A 19,863-nucleotide genomic window follows, 5' to 3' on the forward strand; every position below is an offset into this window, starting at 1 on the left:
CCGCCGGAAATGCTTTATAAATGCGCCATGTGCCTTCACTATTAATCGGACAGGCGCGAGAGAAGGGAACAGATGTGCGTGCCCTGCACCGTGTTCAGGAAGGCTCGCTCGCTCTCTCTCAACGCCCCCCGCCCCGCCCCCGTCAATCATCTTCCTTCGGGCTCGGGTTTCTTTTTGCCTTCCCTCCCCGCCCAGCGGGCTGAGTTTCTCTCCTCTGGGAATGCAGTCCTCGCGGCGCGCATTCCTGAGCGGGCGGAAGGGCTGTTGGGACTTGCTTGGTTCGGGCCACCTCGAGTTCTTCATTCAAACGCGAGCCCGCCCCCGCCCGGGCGGGGCTGCTGCGGCCGCTCCCGCCAGGTGTGGGTCTCGGCGTGAGTGAGCGTGGAAGAGGGGAGGGAGGGCCAAGGGAAGGCAAGCCAGCGAAGGAAGGACGGTGGCGCGTAGTAAACAGAGACGGAGAGAAAGTTGGCAAACTCCTGCATTGCTCTTGCTGGGTTGGGAGTTTGCGCCCCGTGGAATTAGCCCATCAGTTCAAAGGCTTAAGGTAACAGCCCTCATGCTTCAACAGGAGCCCACATTGGAAAGGGGTGTGTGGATGTGTTTGTGTACCTTTCACTGATAGCTGTGCATGTTTCCTGGCCGGCTGGGTGAATCTCATCCTGTCAGTGTGCGGGGTGGACGTGTCTCCAAGGGAGAACTAAACCTGAGTTTGCAAAACAGATAAATGCAGAGCCCTTTCCTTCTGGCCTCTGCCTCCTTTGTAAAGCTCTATCTGTGTTTGTGTGTGGGCAGATAGCTGGGGAATACTGGGTATAGTATACTTTTTCCATCTAAACCGGCATAGGATTGCACCCTTTAACAAAGGCAGAGCAGTTCTTGTCCAAGGTTGCTTGGAAAATAATTTCTTTGCACCCTATACTCCACCATGTGGAGATGGGGAGTCATTTCTTACTAACGTTGGGTGGAAGAGGTTCTCTGCACATTGTCCATTATGCTCTCATTTAAATTTTTTTCCACCAGTGAAGAGGCTGAGGCCTGGCATTGGATCCAGGTTATGGGAATAACCCTGGCCACTCCTGGTTTAAATTAAAGCAGGTGATGGTTTTAGGTCCATGCTGTGCTGTGTGCCTTCAGCATCCACACAAGAAGCTAATTTGACCAAAAGAATAGTGGAGCAGTGGGATTTCTTAAGGTGAGGCGGGAGGTGAAAGGTGATGTTGTCCCTCTGCCTCTTCATAACATTTTTTCTTCCCTTTGATTGCTTCAAACATTTGTGGGACGAAGTGTAAGCATTTTTATGTGATGTGTACTTTAGATATGTAGCATAGTAACAGGGAGTTGCATGGGGACAGAGGAAGAGAAGAGAGAGGAAAGGAATTTGAATGCCCATATGGGACAAGATGCATGATCCAGGCCATTAACAATTAGTCAACAAAAGAGGGATTGTAGTGTATTAATAATGACAACAACAACACAGGTTTTGTGTGCTCTTTTGCCAGCTTAACATCTCCTGGGAAAGTGGGATGGTCCATTGACACTTACAATAACAGAGGAGGATATATGGAGAAGAATTCACAAAAATAGACGTTTTTATCTGGTTTTACCCCTGACTTTCCAGCATGACAGGTAAGGTAGTATCAGTGATACAGTTTGGAGTGGATCCTGAGGCCAAAGCCGGGTTTCCACTGCCAGGAAATGCCTACTCAGAAATGGCGAGTGATGAGGGCTGCAGAAGCAAAGTCATATTAGAATTGGCAAGCAGTTCTGGCAATGTTGTTCTGCCATATCAAGATTGCAGATGCTGTGAAACAAGGACTGCTTCTGCAGTGCACATGGCCTTTTAACCTTTGCCTCCATTTCTGTTAAATCCGGGGTTCAAAATTACCAAGCTGCATCACTGGCTAGTATGAAAAGTGCAGATGTGATAAGCTGGAGATCTTGGCTAACTTTAAAACTGATGTTGGTACATATGAAAATATGAAAATGTGTTTGCGTAGCTGAGAGAGGCATTTCCTTTCCTTATCATGCTTGAATATTAAATATTTAATCCTATTAATTACTCAGGGTTGATGACAAACTCTCTATTGTAAAAAATACCTTATTCCCTGGGGAATCTGGGGTGGGGATGGCTAGACCTATGCTTGATGACTCAGCAATGTCTGAGACTTGTGATTCAGCATATCTCCTTGGAACTCCTCTCCCCTGACTCTTGGACAGCATCGCTTGTCCACACCTAGGGCTGCAAGAGAGAGCGCCACTTCCTCATATTTAGTTCAAAAAGGAGTAGGAATGTGGCTGCTTTTTTCTTTCCTTTTTTAGTCATACAAGATGCCTGAGACTTTTACTGCAATTCGGCAGGTGCAGCTTTTTCTCCTCCAATCTGGAGAAAAAGCTTTGCTGATAAATATCTGCCTGCAGATGTTACTGTCAGAGGAACCCTTGTGTGTATTTGAGTGAGAGAGAAACCCTTAAGAGGTGTCCAGGACCTACCCTTTTTTTCTTTCTTGTTCTAGCACCAGCCATCTATTGCCTTTCTAAGGGTCATGGTCATCTCCTGCCACTGCTCCCAGCTGCAGGAGTTAGAACAATTGAGATAATTTTTAAGAAGCTGCTTTATCCTGACTGGTCCATCTGACCACTGATCCATCTGAAGCCCTTGAGCATCTTCCTTGTCTGGCAGCTATTCTCAAAACTTTTCAGGCAGAGAACTCTCTCATCCTAGTTGTCTGCAATCTTTTAAAGTCCAAATAGTGGGATACAAACCAGTGACTCTTTCCAGACAAAGCTATGGGCTTTCTGCTAAAGTGGAGGACCCAGGTGACAGAGAGCATGCTACATGTGTTTCAGGTTCTCCACCTTGTACAGAGTGGAAAAAATAAGGTAACAGTCTTATGTAAAGAGGAGTGATATTTATGTTTTGTATTGCTATCCTGCCATCATTCCTTCAAGGAGCCTGAGGTGGCTTATGTAGCCCTACTCTCCATTTTATCCTGACAACAACCCTGGGAGGTAGGTTAGGCTGAGAGAAAGTGACCACCCAAAGTTTCATGGTCAACAGTGGAGCTCCAATACTCTAGGCTCTATACTACTTTGACTCCTGCATGTTTTCTTCATGTGAATATTATAAAATTTGTGTCTATTCCACCCATTCCCAACCTTCTACCTGCCAGAAATAGTTGACTGCAACTCCCATCATCCCCAGACCATTTGTTCCTGGATATGGGAATTACAGTCCAATGCATATGGAGGACATCTGGTTGGGAAGCCTGGTCTGTTATTTCTTCTTCCCCTGGGTGCTTCTGTCCAAAACCAAGAATATTGGCACTTTGTACATTAGGAAATGGAACCCAAAGTAACAGGACTCAGTAGAAAATGGTGCTCTAGTCAGTGACTGAAAATGGACAGTGTTATGTTCTTAAACCTGTTGTGAGCAGTATCCAAAGCTCCTGGCCCTTGTTCATGGCAATGCAGCCTTGGAATGTTCAGCTGGACACTTCTTCTATCCCTGTCTTGCCTGGATAATGCAATCCAGGCTTCCAAAAGTTTTGGACTATGAATCGCATTAGCTCTTACTATTGGTCATGCTGGCAGGGGCTGATAAGATCTGTAGTCCAGGGGCACCAAGTTGCCTACTTCTCTTGTTGGCTGTAAACCTTGTTAAAATTATGGGCAAGTTCATCCTGCTAAATTAAATTGTTTCAGCTGTCATACCGCCTTCCTAGGAAAGCATGGGAATTGCAGAGAGTTGGTGCTGGTGGTAGCTAAGGGATTTCTAAGAGAATTCTCAGTAAGATACGACTTCTGCCCATGCTGGCTAAGGAATGCTGGGAGTTGTAGGACTTTTAAAATAAATGTAAACATGCCCTGAATCATGAAATGACAGCTCCCCAGATTTGTGGAGGAGCCATGACACTTAAAATATCATGACATTAAATGTGTTTGTGCAGTAAGCCAGGACCTTTGATGGATTTTAGATCATGATGGAATAATGGATTTTCTATGGGCTATTTTTAGTTCATTTTTCCAGTGATAGTTTATTGACTTCAACTAGAGGTTCTGCTAATTGCTGGCTTGTTGGGTTGTCCTAGACCCCTGCAGGCAGCAAGAAGGTATTCTGAAAGCAGTTTCAGTGGCAATGTAAACATTTGAATCTGAGTCTCTTGTGCTGCAAAAGTGAGCTGTAATCTTCTTCTTGCCTCTTCAGTGCCTCCTAAAGCCTGGGAAAATCCCTTGAAGTGGGAACTGAAGAGCCCCAGGGAGCCTGGGGTCAGGTTCAGGCCTCCGGTTATGAGCCAGCCATATTGATACTGGGCTGCTTTGGAGGCCCTGAGGAGCTTTGCTTCTGTTTGATGGAATGACAGCTGGTATGCTCAATGCTGTTTTGTTCCCTGGGGATATTGGCTTTGTGCCATGTGAAGACTGACACAGTATTTGAGTGCTGGAGAGGAAGTAGAGGCAGGGATAACAATTTGCTTTTCAGAGGGTTGTTTTTTTGTTCCATTATGGGAGCTGTATTTTTGTTCTTACTGTCTACACTACTGACTAGTTGCTAATTTCTTGTACCCAGGAACTTTTAGCTTCTTCTGGGGAGGGTTATCCTGGAACCTTCAAAGTCTTCCCATTCTGGCTACCTTGGCTTATCACTGATGGCTGAGGGTCCTTTGTTTGCCATAAGGTGGCCAGATGCAGTAATATGCAGGTTCCTGAATCTCTTCACAGTTGCATTGATGAGGGGACTGGCATGTATTTATGACTTCTGCAGCAACGCCACATAGACGATGTTTTCCAGAGTAACTTGACCAGAAAGGGCAAGCCCTTGTTCTGACTAGCTTACGGTTTAGATTTCAGCAATAAGGGAAGATGCAAAGGAACAAGCGTAACAAGGATGGATCTCAGCAAATGAATTTTTATGTGCTGGTGGCGGGGAGGGAAATTTGCCCACAGGAAAAGTCCATCCAGGAGGTTGGGGGGCCTGTAGCCGATCTGTGAGTGCAGATAAGAAGGCATGTTCATATGGAGAGCCACAGAGGTGGGATGGGATTCTCAGTGTCCAGGAATGCATTTGGTGTCCAGGTCTGAGGTTCTACATCCCTGGCCTAATGTTAGTGTAGCCTTTTGCTCTAGGTCTGTAAATCTTTTAGGCCCTCAGGAATGACTCTTTCTGTAGTTCATAAATGTACTGCATAGATCACATCAAGAACATAAGAGGCTTCTATGTATAGGACGTGATATAAATCTTTTCAATAAATAAAGAGCCATGCTGGAGCAGAGCAAAGTGTTCTGTTTATGCAGTGGTCACCCAGCAGCCTGCAGAAAATGCAGAACAGCAGCTTCACATTTTCCTAGCCACTAGAGCACGAAAGTTTACTGCTACTGATACCGGCTGTAGTTTACCCTATAACATGTGGAGCACTTTGCTGTCCTCCATATGTTAATAAAGAGGAAACACAGCCCTAATTTTATGTTCTTGGTAGAGATCTTGTTTCAAGCATGCACTGAAAAGGCAGCATTGCTTGCTGGTGGAACAGACTGGTTAAAGAAGTCTGCAGTGCAGAAGAATTTCTTACTGCTTATCTTCTGCATGTACCCCCAGGGCCTGAGGAAATGGTCAGCCAGGTGGACAACCTCTTGGAGGCAGAAGAGGAAGAAGGTGCACTGTGGGAGAAGATTGAGAGTGTGCGGCACCAGCTCACCCGCTCTCTGAACCCAGCAAAGCTGACCCCGTACCTGCGGCAATGTCGTGTGATTGATGAACAGGACGAGGAGGAGGTGCTGAGTGCCTTTCGGTTTCCTTGCAAGAGCAACCGGACAGGTGGGAGAAATGAAGAACTTAACCTGCAATATACAGAAGTGATGGTGGGGAAAGCCTCATTGGCTTATAGATGGAGTGATATGGGGGATGTGTTTTCAAGGAAGTAAAGAAAGGACATTGAGTTCTGGCTTTCTGGCAACTGGGGCTCATTGATGCATGTCTCTGAGTGGCTGGGATGTATCTGTTCCTCTGCGCGCTCAGGATACTTGGTGAGCACTGATGGACCTGGGTTGGCATGCAAAGTATGGAGTAGCTCATATTGTGGCAGTGCTTCTTCCAGCTCCCCCTAACCCGCTATCTTCTAGATGGGATAGATTGCAACTCCTATCAGCCCCAGTGAGCATGGGCATTGCACACACAGGTGATTGGGAGGAAAAAGGTATATTTCAGTAATGGGTTGATTACCCACCAGCTCTGTGCAATGTTTTCATACAGGGATAAACCAGGATGTGATGCACACACGGTGTTCATGTGTTAGGGATTGTCTAAGTGGGATCTCCATGGATGGGAGAGCACGAAAAAGCTAACAAGCTGGGTGCTAACTTGATGAGGTTGCCCAGGCAAAGTACCTGGCACTTGCAACCTATGCATGTGGTTGTGTGGTTACGAGTGTATCAACACTGTGGTCTTCCTTATGTTGGTTGGTTTATATAAGTATGGAAAGTTTGCAGTGCACTGCCTCAGGCACAAGTTTGCTTTGGCTTCCCCTTGGACCTCTGGTCAGCAGGAGGCTTTGATTCAGTGTTATTCCAACATCCCTTGTTCCCCAGTGCTGTCTCCTTTGGGCCTTCAGGGAAGTCCTCTTTAATCCTCTTCCTGAACAGCTTTAAATGCCTGATTTCTTCTCCTGTTGCTTCTGCCAAGTGGCCCAAGGCATTGGCCTGAAGCCACATTCTACGCATGGATCCCAGACACATGCATCCATGATCCCACCTTGTTTTTTCCTCATTATTTACAGAACATCTTCATATGAAACAGATTTAAATTTCCTGTGTATGCCTTTTCCCTTCAGCAAGTTCTGGAGGGATGTCCTGATCCTTCTTTTTGAAAGATGGAGAATATAATTAACTTGAACTGTGATCTCCTAGATCCAACAAACTCTGCAAGCCCATGCAGCTTTTGGGGAGTGGCAATGGGTTGCACTAGGGAGGCCTGTGTGGGCCCTTCCAGCTCTATGATTCTAGGACTGTATGATTCTACCTGTGGAGGATGTGGTACCAATTAGTTTTGTGTCAGCATCTTTTTCTGCCTGCATCTGCTCCTGCAGGACTCCTCATGGATATCCTTCGAAGGCGAGGAAAACGAGGCTATGAAGCATTCCTTGAGTCCCTGGAGTTCTATTACCCTGAACATTTTACCCGGCTAACAGGGAAGCAACCTGTTCAGCGTTGTTCTATGATCCTGGGTAAGACATTGCAAGATGTTTCTAAATGTTTCTCAGAGAAGCTTCATCCCTCCTTGGAGTAATCCCAGCATATGCATGATGGACTGGGCTTTCTGCTGATGCATGGAATTCACCTGAATTCCACTGACCTGCATTGTGCTTGAACTCCTAGACTTCCTGTTTTTCTCGCCTCACCATCTTTTTATAAAATGCCTTCTCAACCATATAAAGGAAGGAAGTGGCTGCAATTTATAATATTAAACATGCCAGATCTACATGCTTAGCTAAGCCAGCTCTAAAAGAGGAGCCAGTTAAGTCACGTTATGCTCAAAAAGAAGGAATAAGCTTGACTCCGCAGGGGTTGTCCTCACTAGTTTAGGGTCCGCATTTGCAAACTGAGTCAAGATATCAGGATTGTGCTTCTGTCCCTATTGAGCCCCTTTCCCCTTGCAGCCCTGATTTGTCATCACACTGTCATCTGCAAAAGCATACCTTTTTTACCATTCTGGCAGGCAAAATCTTATAAGGAGACCAGAGCAAACGCACAGAGCAAGTTTTATGCCTAAAAATATGTTTCTGTGCATTTTATTTTCAGTTTTTTTGGCTACATGGAATTTGAACTTTTTGAGTGCAGAGTTGAAGTTTTTGAGTGCATCACAGCATGGAGCAAAAATTAGATTATGGGGATGTATTTATGATAGAAATATGCATGTATATGCCCTGTTTCTCATTCCCTTTTTCTCTTTCTCTCTCCCTCTAGTTAGAAGAGGGTAAGTAAAAATAGTTTTGGGTAGCATAGAACTGAGTGTGATCATGTAGGGATACACACACACGCATTTGAGAAGACTGGGACTTTGGAACCTTGTACAGTAAACATAAGCTTCTGATGTCTCTGGCACAGCAGCTGTTCCACCAAGTTCAAGAGCTGATTTATTCTTTCAAACACCATTTTGAGTGTGTTTGCAGCAGTCAACATCTCAAAGTGTGGCATATACGTGCATGTTTATAATTGTGTGTGTATGTATGCATGTGGGGAGAGCATGATGAACATGATGAACACATGCTGGGGTATTTTGATGGGCCTGCATTTTCCAGCACACGCCCCAGGTGTGCTTACAAAGGCACATCTCTGCTGGATAAGATAGGAACATGCTAAGCCAGCTTATGGGTGATCCATCTAGCCCAGCATTGGCAGTGGCTCTTCAAGCTTTCAAGCAAGATCTATTCCCAGGCCTGCTTGGAGATGCTGGCGATTGAACCCAGAACCTTTTGCATGCAGAGCAGATGCCCTGCTGCTGAGCTGCAACCTTGACCACAAAAAGCCACAGTCCCTGAGTTTATTGGTGCAAACACAAGCAGACATGTGGCAACTGTGCTTGTCATACAGTGTGTGAATTCTGCCCTGGATGAGAATCCATATGTCCAATTTGCTCACCATTCTTTTACAGACGAGGAAGGCCCTGAAGGCCTGACTCAGTTCCTGATGATGGAGGTCAAGAAGGCGCGGGCCCAGCGAAAAGGACACTTGGCAAAAGAGTACCAGCTCCAGGTGAAGAACGAGGCTTTGGAGGAGGAGAGTGCCCAGCTGAAGCGGCAGCTCCAGGAGCTGCAGAAGGTGCAGGAACGTTGCCGGCGGTTGCAGGAGGAGTGGGACTCCAACAGTCTGGAGCTGCTGAGGCTGAAGGATGAAAACTATCTGCTGGCCATGCGCTATGCACAGCTGTGTGAGGAGAAAAATGCGGCCATCCTTCGAAGCCGGGACCTGCAGCTGGGGGTATGGTGAGCCGTGGGGGCGGGGCTGGCGGAGAGAATGAGCAAGTGCATGTCAGGAGTGTCGAAACTCTGTCAGTCTGAGGGCCAAATTCCATTTTGCAGGCGCTGGTGAGGGCCGGTGCTGCGTGGGGCAGAAGAGGCAGGGCCAAGCATACTAACAGATTAGGCTAAAGCTTCTGCTGGCAGGAGCAACGCCTTAGGCCTTAGGAGAGGCGTTTCAGGCTTTTGCAGATGGGATGGGGAGGAGAGACTGCGCAAAGGGCAGAAGCCACCAAGTGATGATCAGTCACCTGCTGGAAGAGCAATGTGGGAACTGTCTGGGGCTGTGGGATAAAGGGTGAGGTCATTTTGGAGAACCTTGCAAGGACCCCAGGAGGGCCTAAGATTCTACAGCCTGGTGTATATACATGACTGCAGGATGGTGCAGGGGTTAATCAAGGTCACTTCCCGTTGCCAAAAGCAATGCAGCATTGCTTGCATGGGCGCAGCTCTTGTTTTAGACTCATTAGTTCCAGCCTCTCAGCAGCTCCTTTAAAAGGGAAGAGGGAAAAAAAGCTAAGGCCTGCTCTTGTCTGTGTTTCATCCTGAGTGCTTCATTGTTCAGACTGTCTGACTTCGCTTCTCGGCTTCTGTTGGCCTTCCCCTCTCTACACCTGGGGGAGCCTCTTTTTGGAGCCTTGTTTTTCTGCTGAATCCATTGCCACACCTTCCAAGCTGCCCTAGTTTGTTCCAGTTTGAGTCATTGAGGCTTTCTGATATGCCAGTCAATCTGAGTCCACAAAGGGAACATTTTATTCCTTAAAAAACACACTGCTCTGCTGTTAAGACATCAGACAGTGTGCTCTGACAGTCCCACCAGACCATGTTCTTGCACTGTCTGAGAAACCTTGTAGCTGCTACACAGGATTTGGTATTAGGATTTCATGCCTGTGATCTTGTACTAGCTGTGAGATGTGAAATTTTATGCACATGCTTGGAAATTGCAGGTGCTTTTTCTGGAAAAGACTCAGGTTGGAAGTTTTTGATCCAGGTTTGGAACAACTTGTTGCCCTGACTTGTCAGGGACTGATCATGTATGTTGCGTTGCATGTATTCACAAACCTGCATATTTGCAGTTCACAGGAATACAAGTTGCTTTATACTGGATTATTCTTGAGATGCTTCCAGTTAACCAAAAGAATTAAAATGAGCACTGTTCTACCCCTGCTAATCCAGAGGTGATTATCTCTGATCACTGGGTCTAGTGATCAAGCACAATATGACCATGCAAGTGGTTACTAGCCTTCACTACTCTGTGCAGTTCTGGAATAGCTAGAAGTAGAAGCTGGCCTTTACAAGGGTTGGCTGCCCTTTTCAGCACTCATAGTACACCTCTCTTACAACTGCAACTTGCAAGATTCACTGCACTGATTTTCAGGTGGTGGCAGCAGATGAAGCATTGCCAATTTTATCAGGTTTCCCCCCTTAGATATTGCTATGTGTTCAATAGGATTTTCTCAATTGGCTACTAAAGAAGGGGAAAGACTTTGTCAGTTTCAGTGGAGCGTTAAAACAAGGACTTATGGAGAACACAGGGATGGAGTAGTTTGAGATTAACTTCTTTGGACTTCTCAAGAATAAATGAGTAGTCTAGTAGTGTATATACAAGGGAAATGTTTTAAGTGGTGCTGAGAAAATGTTATTAATACAGTGGGTTTTTAAGTCCTGGGGCTAAGGCTTTCCACAATCATGTTCTTGCATGAAGGCTAGTCGATGCACATCCTTTGGGAAGACATGTTGGTGCAAATACAATGATCAGCATTGAATGATTGAATTCTGTCACTTTGATTTTTAATCTGAGCTTGCCTAGTCAGGTAGCTGGACATTGTGGAGTGTCTTCCTTGTTGAAGTTTTACCTGAGATCATCTCCCACCTCAGGGCAACATCCATCCTTCTTGAAATCCCAACGCTTGTCTGAGTGTAGAGCAAAACTCATCCATGGAGAGTTGCACCAGAATTGTTTTCGATTGGTAGGAACACTGGAAGCTGCATTGAACCAAGTGAAATGGTTTGTTTACCTAGTCCATTATTGTCTGTTTCAACCAACTGGCAGAAACTTTCCTGATTATATTAAGCAGCGATGCTCAGCTTTGAACTAGGAGCCGTCTTCACACAAGGCACATCCTCTGAACTGTGGTTCCCCTCCAGTATCTTCTCTCCAGATAAAACTTTCCCTAATTTTCCAAATATGCCTGGCCTTCTCCCCAACCCTGACCTTTCCCTTCAAATTCTTTCTCAGAACCCTTGTCTCCTTGTGCCTCTCTTTTGCTTTTCCCTAAGTACTCCCCGTTCCAGGGCTCAAATTACAGCTAATCTTAGCATATGTACAAGCTGCTCTCCTTCTCTTTCCTTTTATTGTATCTTTCCTCTTATTTTCTTGTATTCTGCAGGAAGTAAGAGTGGCTGGTTATATTGTTCTCTAAAGGTCCATGCATAGTGATGATGCTGTAAAAATGATAGTGGCACCCCTAGTCCTTGTTGCTCAGGTCTGATCCCTGCAGTCACTTCCAGAGTTGCTCTGTGAAAGCACGGGTACAATGTCCAAGACACTTCCTTAACCTACTTCAGATGGAACTAAACAGGCTGCATTGGGATTTCAGTTGTGGCCAGGGTTGGTCCACGGCCTTTTGTTGCCTAAGGCAAAGGGCAAAGTAGTGCGCTCAGTTCCACAGAGAGAAGCTAACCTGGCGGTTGCATCTGCCTCCTCCATCCTTCCCGGGGAGAGCAAGATCACTCTGGCTGGGGGCAGCAACTGCTGGAGTCAGGTTCCCCGCAACTCACTGGAGACTGCCTACCATTCACCATCACACTTTCCTCAGAACTGGTGGTATGAAGGCAGGAGCATATAGAAGCTGGTCAGTTTGATTGAGTTGGTGCAGTGACAGATTTGTTTTAGATATCTCTTAAAAAGACTGGAGAGGCCCTCCTGCTGCCAAAATTTAATGGAAAGCTTAGATGTTTTTCTTTTGTTGGTGTCACTTACCATAGAAAATTAGGGGCAGCTGTGGGGCTGCATGTGGCTTATGGGTTCTGAGTCCATAGAATCATAGACTGGTGGAATTGGAAGGGGCCAGAAGGCCATTGGGTGGACCCTCTGCTCAGTGCAGGACTCCCAAGTTACACCAAATGCTTTTTGAATGTCTCCAGTGAGGGAGAGCCCAAAACTCCCCCAGCTAATAGGTTTCATTGTTGTACTGCTCTGACAGTGAAGAAATTCTTCCTGGTGTCTAGTCTAAGTCTGGTTTCTTTTAGCTTAAGTCCATTATTTCATATCCTGTACTCTGGAATGGATGTGAAACGACCTTGTCCTTCCTCTTTGTGACAGCCTTTGAGGTACTTACAGAGTGCTATCATATTACCCCTCAGTCTTCTTTTCTTGAGGCTGAACATACCTAGTTCTTGCAATCTTTCCCCATAGGGCTTCACCTCCAGTCCCTGATTCATCCTTGTTGCCCTCCTCTGTACCCTTTCTAGCTTTCCTGCAACTTTGTAAAACTTAGGTGCCTAGAACTGGGCACAGTACTCCAGGTGTGGTCTGACTAGTGCTGAGTGTAGGGAAGCTAGTACTTCACATGTTTTGGAAGTGATACTTATTTATTATTTTATTTTATTAAAACATTTCTATGCCTCCCCATTCGCCAAAGCCGCGGGGCAGCTCACAACATTAAGTTAAAATACAAACAATAAGTTAAAACAACTTAACATAACATTAAGTTAAAATGCTTGTAAAATACAAACATTAAGTTAAAATACAAAAAATAACAATATAAAATAAGTCGCCTTGGCCAGATAAAATCAAATAATATTAACAATTAAAATGACGCTTAAATAAAAAGGTCTTTGCCTGGCGCCGAAAAACAAATAACGACAAATAAATAACAACAATTAACAAATACTTCTGTTAATGCAGTCCAAAACAGCATTTGCCCTTTTTGCAGCTGCATCATGTTGTTGGCTCATATTTAGCTTGTGAGCTACAACAACCCCAAGATCCTTCTCAATTGCGGTACTTTGGAGCCAAGCGTTCCCCATCATTTATGCTGCCCATTCCTGGTGTAAGAGGTGCAGGGTAAGCTGTGCTGCTCATACAACTCAGAACTGGAAGCTTCACCACAGCTCCCTGCCTGCCCATGTCTGTCATCTGACATGGCCGTACCACTCTGCCAATTGGTAGAGCCAGACCTCAGCAGCATGCCATTTTGTGTGGGATCCATGCTCCACAATGGGGGAAGTGTTTCTGGGTTGTGCTTCTGTGCACATTTCTGCTCTGGGAAGCACATGTAACATCATTTGTCTTATATTATTCCAGTTATTCCAACATTTTTCCTCCTGTGTCCCTAAAGGTATAGGGTTTAGCAACTTTTAAAAATTTCAATAAAAATAGCAGTACTTCTTAGCATTTTATGTGAGGCCTGAAGGCATGCCTATAGCTACACCCAAGGCATGGTCCTGTGGGAATACCTGTAACGCTCTGAAGTTGGAATATCTGGAGCATTCTGTGACCAAGAGGAACATGGAAGTGAAGGTTGCCTCTGTGTTCCCATCTCTTGGTGAAATTAGATGACCAGTTTCATTTATCAGCTATAATTGAATGAAGCCACAGTTAAAGCATCTGTCCTACTTATTTCTTGTTGCTAAAATGTATGCTTGTACGAACTGGGGTGTGCGTGTGTATAAGAGATGAAGGTAGTGAAAGTTTGACATTCCTGAGATTCTTGAACCACAATATTGATCTTTTCCATGTAGGTACCAATGGCAAAGTATTCTGTCTTCTGGTTTGAGTGTGAAAGTGTGCATGCAAGCATATAGCAGGCTTAATCCCCCTTTGTCTTCTGAGCATTTTTCTAAGACTTTAGCTAGGCAATCCTGGCTAATGCCTTCTCAGTGACTGTGCAGGTTCTCTGTGTGAAGCACAGCCCAAGATTCACTTAGCTAGAGGGTGGGTGGGAGAACAGAGTGCTCACATGACAAACCCCCAGCCTAGGCAGATTTTTTCACTCTAGATAGTTGAAGGAATGTATGGGACCATGCCTTGGTTTCCTTGCTTTTGTTCTGGGCAACTGACACACCTATTTCCGCTGTCTGTCTGCGCCGGGATCGCTCCATCATGAGCTCACCTGTTCATAACTGTGCTTAGATTACAAGCCTTCTGAAGTTGCTGTAGGGCCGGTCTCTGGCATGGGAAATTCTAATCACAGACTTCTCACTCACCACTGTCTTGCAGTACAGCTTTCCTTCTCACTCCTAAATTTATATCCTTCCCATTCACTTATATCTTAATTTCTCTCTGAGCTTTCTGTTGTGGCAGTGCAGGAACGAAGTGGAAGTGGGCCTAGAGAGAGAGCAGGAATGAGTGGGTGAATTAATATCTCAGTAGGCTGTTGTTGCTTAATTTGGGCCAAAATGCCGCCTGTTTTCAGCACTCAATTTGTACAGCTGAATGTTACTGCTTTGTTCTTTTTTGTGAGGTAACAACAACATCTGGTTCTTGCAAACACATTTTCCACACAGTGTAACTCCTGCTCAACAGAGATATGCAGGCATATGCAATAGAATCCATCTGTTGTATAGGTTCACAGTTACCCAGGACAATCTCATATGTTCACCAGGAGCTCAGTGGAACAGCACATGCTTTCTAGGTTCTAGGTTCAATCCACCAAAGCTCCAGGCAAGCCTGGAAAAACATTCTACCTGAAACTTTAGAGAGCCTCTGCCTAACAGTGTTGACTATATTGGATCAGATGGACCAGGGACGTGACTTCCTTTGTTCTAAGGTTTGGCCCTTTCAAAGTTAGAACAGCTCTGCAGTCCTCACAGCTCCTTCTGCAAAGCCATAACACTGAGACTGGCTTATGTAATGGGGCATGGCTGTGCCTTGGATGACTCAAAAAGGATCACTGCATTGCTGTGCATTGTTCCTTCTCTCTCCATCCTGCCCAGCTCTGATTGCCGCTCGCTTCCTCCACCTGCTGCAACTCTCCATCTGGTGTTGCAAACCAGGCTTCCTCAATCTGTCATCTTCCGGGTGTGTGGGACTGCATCTCCCATCAATGGCCGTGCTGGCTGGAAATGTTGGTAGTTCCAGGCCACCACATCTGGGGGATGCTAGGATCGTTTCTGGGAATCTCTGTCGCTACCTTGCAGTGTAGTTTTCTGTTTGTTCCTTGAAGGGATATCCTTTCTCGAATTCTCACACATTCCTTACAAATGGCAGTTCTAGGAGTGCATCCTCCCAGGTATGATGTTGTGGTCAAAGGCTCAGGTCCACAGGCTTATTTTGTATATCATGGCAAGAGTTCCCTCACACTACTGGAAAATAGGACAAATCTGTGCCTGTCTTATGCACCTGGAGCTGGGGAAGGTGGATCAGCCCTGAGCTTGTGCTGTGCTGTGGAGGCACCGCAAGCATCCAAGAAGATACTGCTCCTCCCTTGCTCCTTTAGCTGCCAATAAGCATCAGTAAGTAGGCATGAAAAGGAAGGGAAAAAGTCCTATTCTTATAGCATTCTGATCATGAATCCTGTAGAGTGGAGAAAACACACAAAAGGATAAATAATGGGCTTCCTGAGGCATTTATTGTGCACACCTTTCCTTGCTCACGGTTGCTAATGGATTATTTAGATGATGTCGTGACCCTCCAGTTTTGCTTCTGTGTCTAACCAGAACTTCTGGCGAGTTTTTCTTACAGCAGAAAAATGCAGCATTTCACTGTGAAATGAAAGAAAGTGCAATTTCCTGTTGTGCATTCTTGCTTTTCCACTACATCGCTCTGCTACCTAGAGGTTCTCTATTATCCTTATCATCCACATTACATTTATATCCCACCTTTTTCCTGTTGTGAGGAGCTCAAGGCAGCTTACATTGTTCTCTACTCCATTTTTATCTTCACAACAACCCTGTGAGGTAGGTTAAACTGCAAATGAGTGACTGGCCCAAAGTCACCCAGTGAGCTTCATGACTTAGTGAGGACTAGAACCTTGATTTCCTGGTCCCCATTCTGACACACTACTTGTCATACCACACTGACTCCTGGTGGAAAAGCAGGAAAGGCAATGCTTCTTGTATAATGTTCATTTCTCAGTTCTATGATAAAACCAAAGTAGATACAGTGGATTAGCAACCGATTAACACTCTTGAGTAGATTAGTTTAATTTGCTCTTTTTGTTTTGCATAAGTCTTTCTTCCAAATATCCTTTCTTCTTAAGTGATCCTGAATGTGTCCTCAAAAAGTGAAATGATTGTATGGAAATCTTATATCCTTCTTTAGATGAGCTGCAGTACAACTCCCATCACCCCCAGCCAGTGCTGCTAATGACCGTGCTGGCTGAGGATAATGGTATTTGTGGTCCAATACATCTGGAGGACACTGTCTTCCAGGACACTCTGTACACCTTGAAGCTCTGTCTCCAGAAATGGCAGATGAGTCGTTGGGTCAGAAATTCACTCTTTCCATGCTCAGATGTATTCCCTTTAAAAAAGTTATGTGTTTTAAGGACAAGCTTTCACATTCAAAACCTGTTCTGGAGTTGGCCCCTTTCCAAGCTAAGCCCCGTGTGTCCTCCTCCTGCTGCTTCCCTAGCACTGGTCAGTGCAGTGGCTCTGAGCCATCTTTGTTTCCTGCACCTTTCAGGTAGATCAACTGAAATGCAGAGTCAGTGGCATGGAGGAGGAGTGTGCCTTGCTGAGGAAACAGGCCCTGGCAGCTCCCCAGCGAGAAGTGGAGGATCACAGCCTTGCCGATACTGTCTCTGAGCTGCGGGCTGAGAACCAGCGGCTGATGACTTCACTTCAGGAGCTGCAGAATGCAGTGCAGGTACCTGTCGAACACGGGTGTTTGCCTGGATGCCAGCACACGGGAAAACGGGTTGCATCACCGCCAGTATCTCTGCTCTGGCATGTAAGCTTCTCCTGGATGGGGAGAGCCACTGGCCGGTTCACATCACTGCTGCAGCTTGTTGAAGCTGTGGTGAATCGCGGTGTGTGGCAATGGCTATTGTGAATATTCAGGCCACAAGGAGGATCCACTGGGACAGATTGTGATGCCTGAATCTAGTAAACGTGGGTTGTTGGGCTGCTGCTGTGGTTAGCAGACCACCCATCAGCCATGAGCTGGAACCGGAACCCAGAGGGCACCTTTGACCCACAAAGCCTGGATCCATTTTACCTGCAGAACCACAGGGGCCCAGAAGGTTATTCATTTGTTGCCATTCTGTACCATCCAACAGCTAAAGCTCTCTGGGCAGTTCACAAAATGAAACCTTGGAACTGTATCATACACAAACATAATGGGTGGGTTCACATGACACATTAATCCCTCCTGAGAATTTTATCGTGTGCTACAGGTAAAATTCTCTTGCTGATGCTAAAAGGAGACAGGATTGCTCCTGAGCAATTGTACTTTCCCTCCTGCATCAGCAGAAGCCTGGGAGAAAATGATGGCAGCCATGTTTTGCCAGCTGTAATCTTTTAGAGTTCCTTGATCAGAACTACAGCATTTTTTGTCCTCTCTGACCCAGGGACTCTTGAACATGTTGGTTTGACAATGACTTACCTGCAGTGGGTTATTTAAACCCTACAACCATTCATGGGCAATGGGGAGGGACTTTTAAAAGCCACCCCAAAGGAGCAGTGCTGGCTTTGAGCAACTTTTCAACTCACTGTGGCTTGTAATATTATAAGTCATGTTGAGTTACTGTCTATCCAAACCCAGTCAATGTAACAACCTAAGTTCAGAATGGAATAAATCAAAGCAGAAACCAGTAACAGTGCAAAATTTTAAAAGTGGCAACATGGTTTTTTTTTAAAGCTGAAGGACTAAAAACCCTGGGAGAATAAAAAGTGTCTCGCCTTGTATTGAAGAGCACCACAATGTAGGTGCCAGGCAAGCCTCTCGGGGGCGCATTCCACAAGCGGGATGCCACGGCTGAAACAGCTTTCAGCTTGGTAGTTGTCCAGCTTGCCTCATTTGCCAAGGGCACCCAGACAAAGGCCCCTGAAGATAGTCTTGTACTCTGATCAGGACTATATGATACTTCTGGAGCTGGACTTTTGCAGAACCTTTTTTGAGACACCCTCTCACAGTGTCCTGGACTATCTTGACATGTGATTATTATGCCTTGTCTTTGCAAAACATGTCACGTTCTCCTCACATCTTTCACACACATCTTTCAGGGCTCACATTCTACCTCAGTATCCCCTCAACTGGGCATTTCCCATGCTTTGCTTCAGAAAGGGAGATGTGCAGAAGAGAGCAACTTTCTACAGCAAATAGCCTATCCCAGCTAGGTGCTCTCCACATATTACGCAGGAGATGAAATATAGTGCCTCCAGTGCTGGATCAGGGCCAGGGTTCGTAAAATGCTAAAAATAAAATATGTTTAAAGGAAGGGCCTCTGGTGTTGGCTCAGACGCTGCTAAAATACCGATGGATGGTGTGAACAGCTGTGGATTTCAGCTGTTCAAGTGAGGGAGACTGCTTGCTGGTATCTGGTGCAAAATCCTCTCCATCTTACTTATGGATAATATGTGGACGTGTCATTTTAGAGTGTTACTCTGTTTGTGTTTTTAAAAGGTATCCTATATTTCAGAACTCTAATGGTTTCTGACATCTCTTATTTGTTAATGCTGTTTCTACAACTTTATCTCATAACTTCATGACTTGTGTTACTTCTTAAATCCTGGAGAAAACTGCTTAAATATGTTCTCAGTTCAAAATTCTGTCTCTCTGTCCCCATAAAACCTTGAGGCTTAACCAGAAGAATATATAAATTTTACTTGGGAAGGGAGTGGGGAAAAAAGGGGAAAAAGAAAGAAGTTGACTCAGAATGCAGCATCTGGATACAATCAGTTATATAAATCTATTACATGCTCAGCAAAATGTTGATACTGCCATTATACTGTATAATTTTGACTTAGAGTGGTTTCAGAACTGGTCCCATAAAGTATGAAATTATAATGTTTTTATCTTGGAAGACATGAGCCCATTTCTCCGTGTTCATAATGAGCCATAAAGCATCGCTTAGTTATGACATTTTGACTGTACAGTGTCAATCTGACACAGCTTGGCTCTTTAGTTCATCTTGGAGAGAGAATCATATTTTTCCCTGCTCTGAGCCCTCATATCAGTCATTTATAATTTGGTCAAGACTACAGCTGCCAGCTCTGATCTGGGCTCTACATTATCTGATTTGAATGCCACTGTGGTTCATTGGTTCTAGCAGCTTTCCCCATTCTAGTGCCTTGCAGAGGTTTTGAACTTGTACTCCCATCAGTCACAGCTAGTATGCCTGATGGTCAGGTTTGCTGGGAATGGTAAGCCAAAACCCCTGAAAGGCACCAAGCTGGGAAAGCCTGAGTTGAACCAGGCCGGAGAAGAAGTTGCAAATCCCCACTCAACCACAAAAGCTCACTAGGTCAATATATTTTGACCTCACCTACTTCATAGGGTGGTTGCAAGAATAAACATATGGAATGAGTGGAAGATAAAATGGAGGAGGGAACAACCATGTGCCCTGCTTTAATCCCCTTGGAAGAAGTTGGGAAGGAAAGAGGCAGTTGTTCTTGGCGTGCATTTCAGGGTGACATGGACTCTTCAGGTGAGGAGGGTGGGGCCTGGGAAATGAGCCCTCCAGACATAGAAATGGCAGAGGGGAAGAGCTTATCTCAGGGCCACGGTTTCCAGGTGTTCAGGGTGTGGAAGAGCTGGGAGGGGGCAGGGGAGAGGAGGGGCTGCATACAGCTGGGGGGCTGGCCTGTCTCCAGAGGGGTGGGGTCAAGGGCTACTCGAAAGGAGGGCTCTTAAAAATAGTTTCTAGGATGGGTTTGGCAAACCGCTCTGTGCATGCTCTGAGACCTT

General features: G+C 45.5%; 1 protein-coding gene across 1 annotated transcript in view; it reads left to right on the forward strand.

The window, feature by feature from the left end:
• The first annotated feature begins 481 nt into the window (after window positions 1-481).
• The window catches only part of CARD10 (caspase recruitment domain family member 10), a 41,498-nt gene continuing 22,116 nt past the window's right edge, over window positions 482-19,863 (forward strand). Inside the window, exons 1-6 of the mRNA XM_044441172.1 lie at window positions 482-544; window positions 1,500-1,626; window positions 5,594-5,812; window positions 7,080-7,217; window positions 8,645-8,970; window positions 16,639-16,821. Coding sequence (XP_044297107.1) covers window positions 1,620-1,626; window positions 5,594-5,812; window positions 7,080-7,217; window positions 8,645-8,970; window positions 16,639-16,821 — 873 coding nt within the window. The 5' untranslated portion in view covers window positions 482-544; window positions 1,500-1,619. The remainder of the gene's footprint in view (window positions 545-1,499; window positions 1,627-5,593; window positions 5,813-7,079; window positions 7,218-8,644; window positions 8,971-16,638; window positions 16,822-19,863) is intronic.

This window comes from Varanus komodoensis, unplaced genomic scaffold, assembly GCF_004798865.1.
Source record: "Varanus komodoensis strain SLA01 unplaced genomic scaffold, ASM479886v1 scaffold39, whole genome shotgun sequence".
Taxonomy (NCBI): domain Eukaryota; kingdom Metazoa; phylum Chordata; class Lepidosauria; order Squamata; family Varanidae; genus Varanus; species Varanus komodoensis.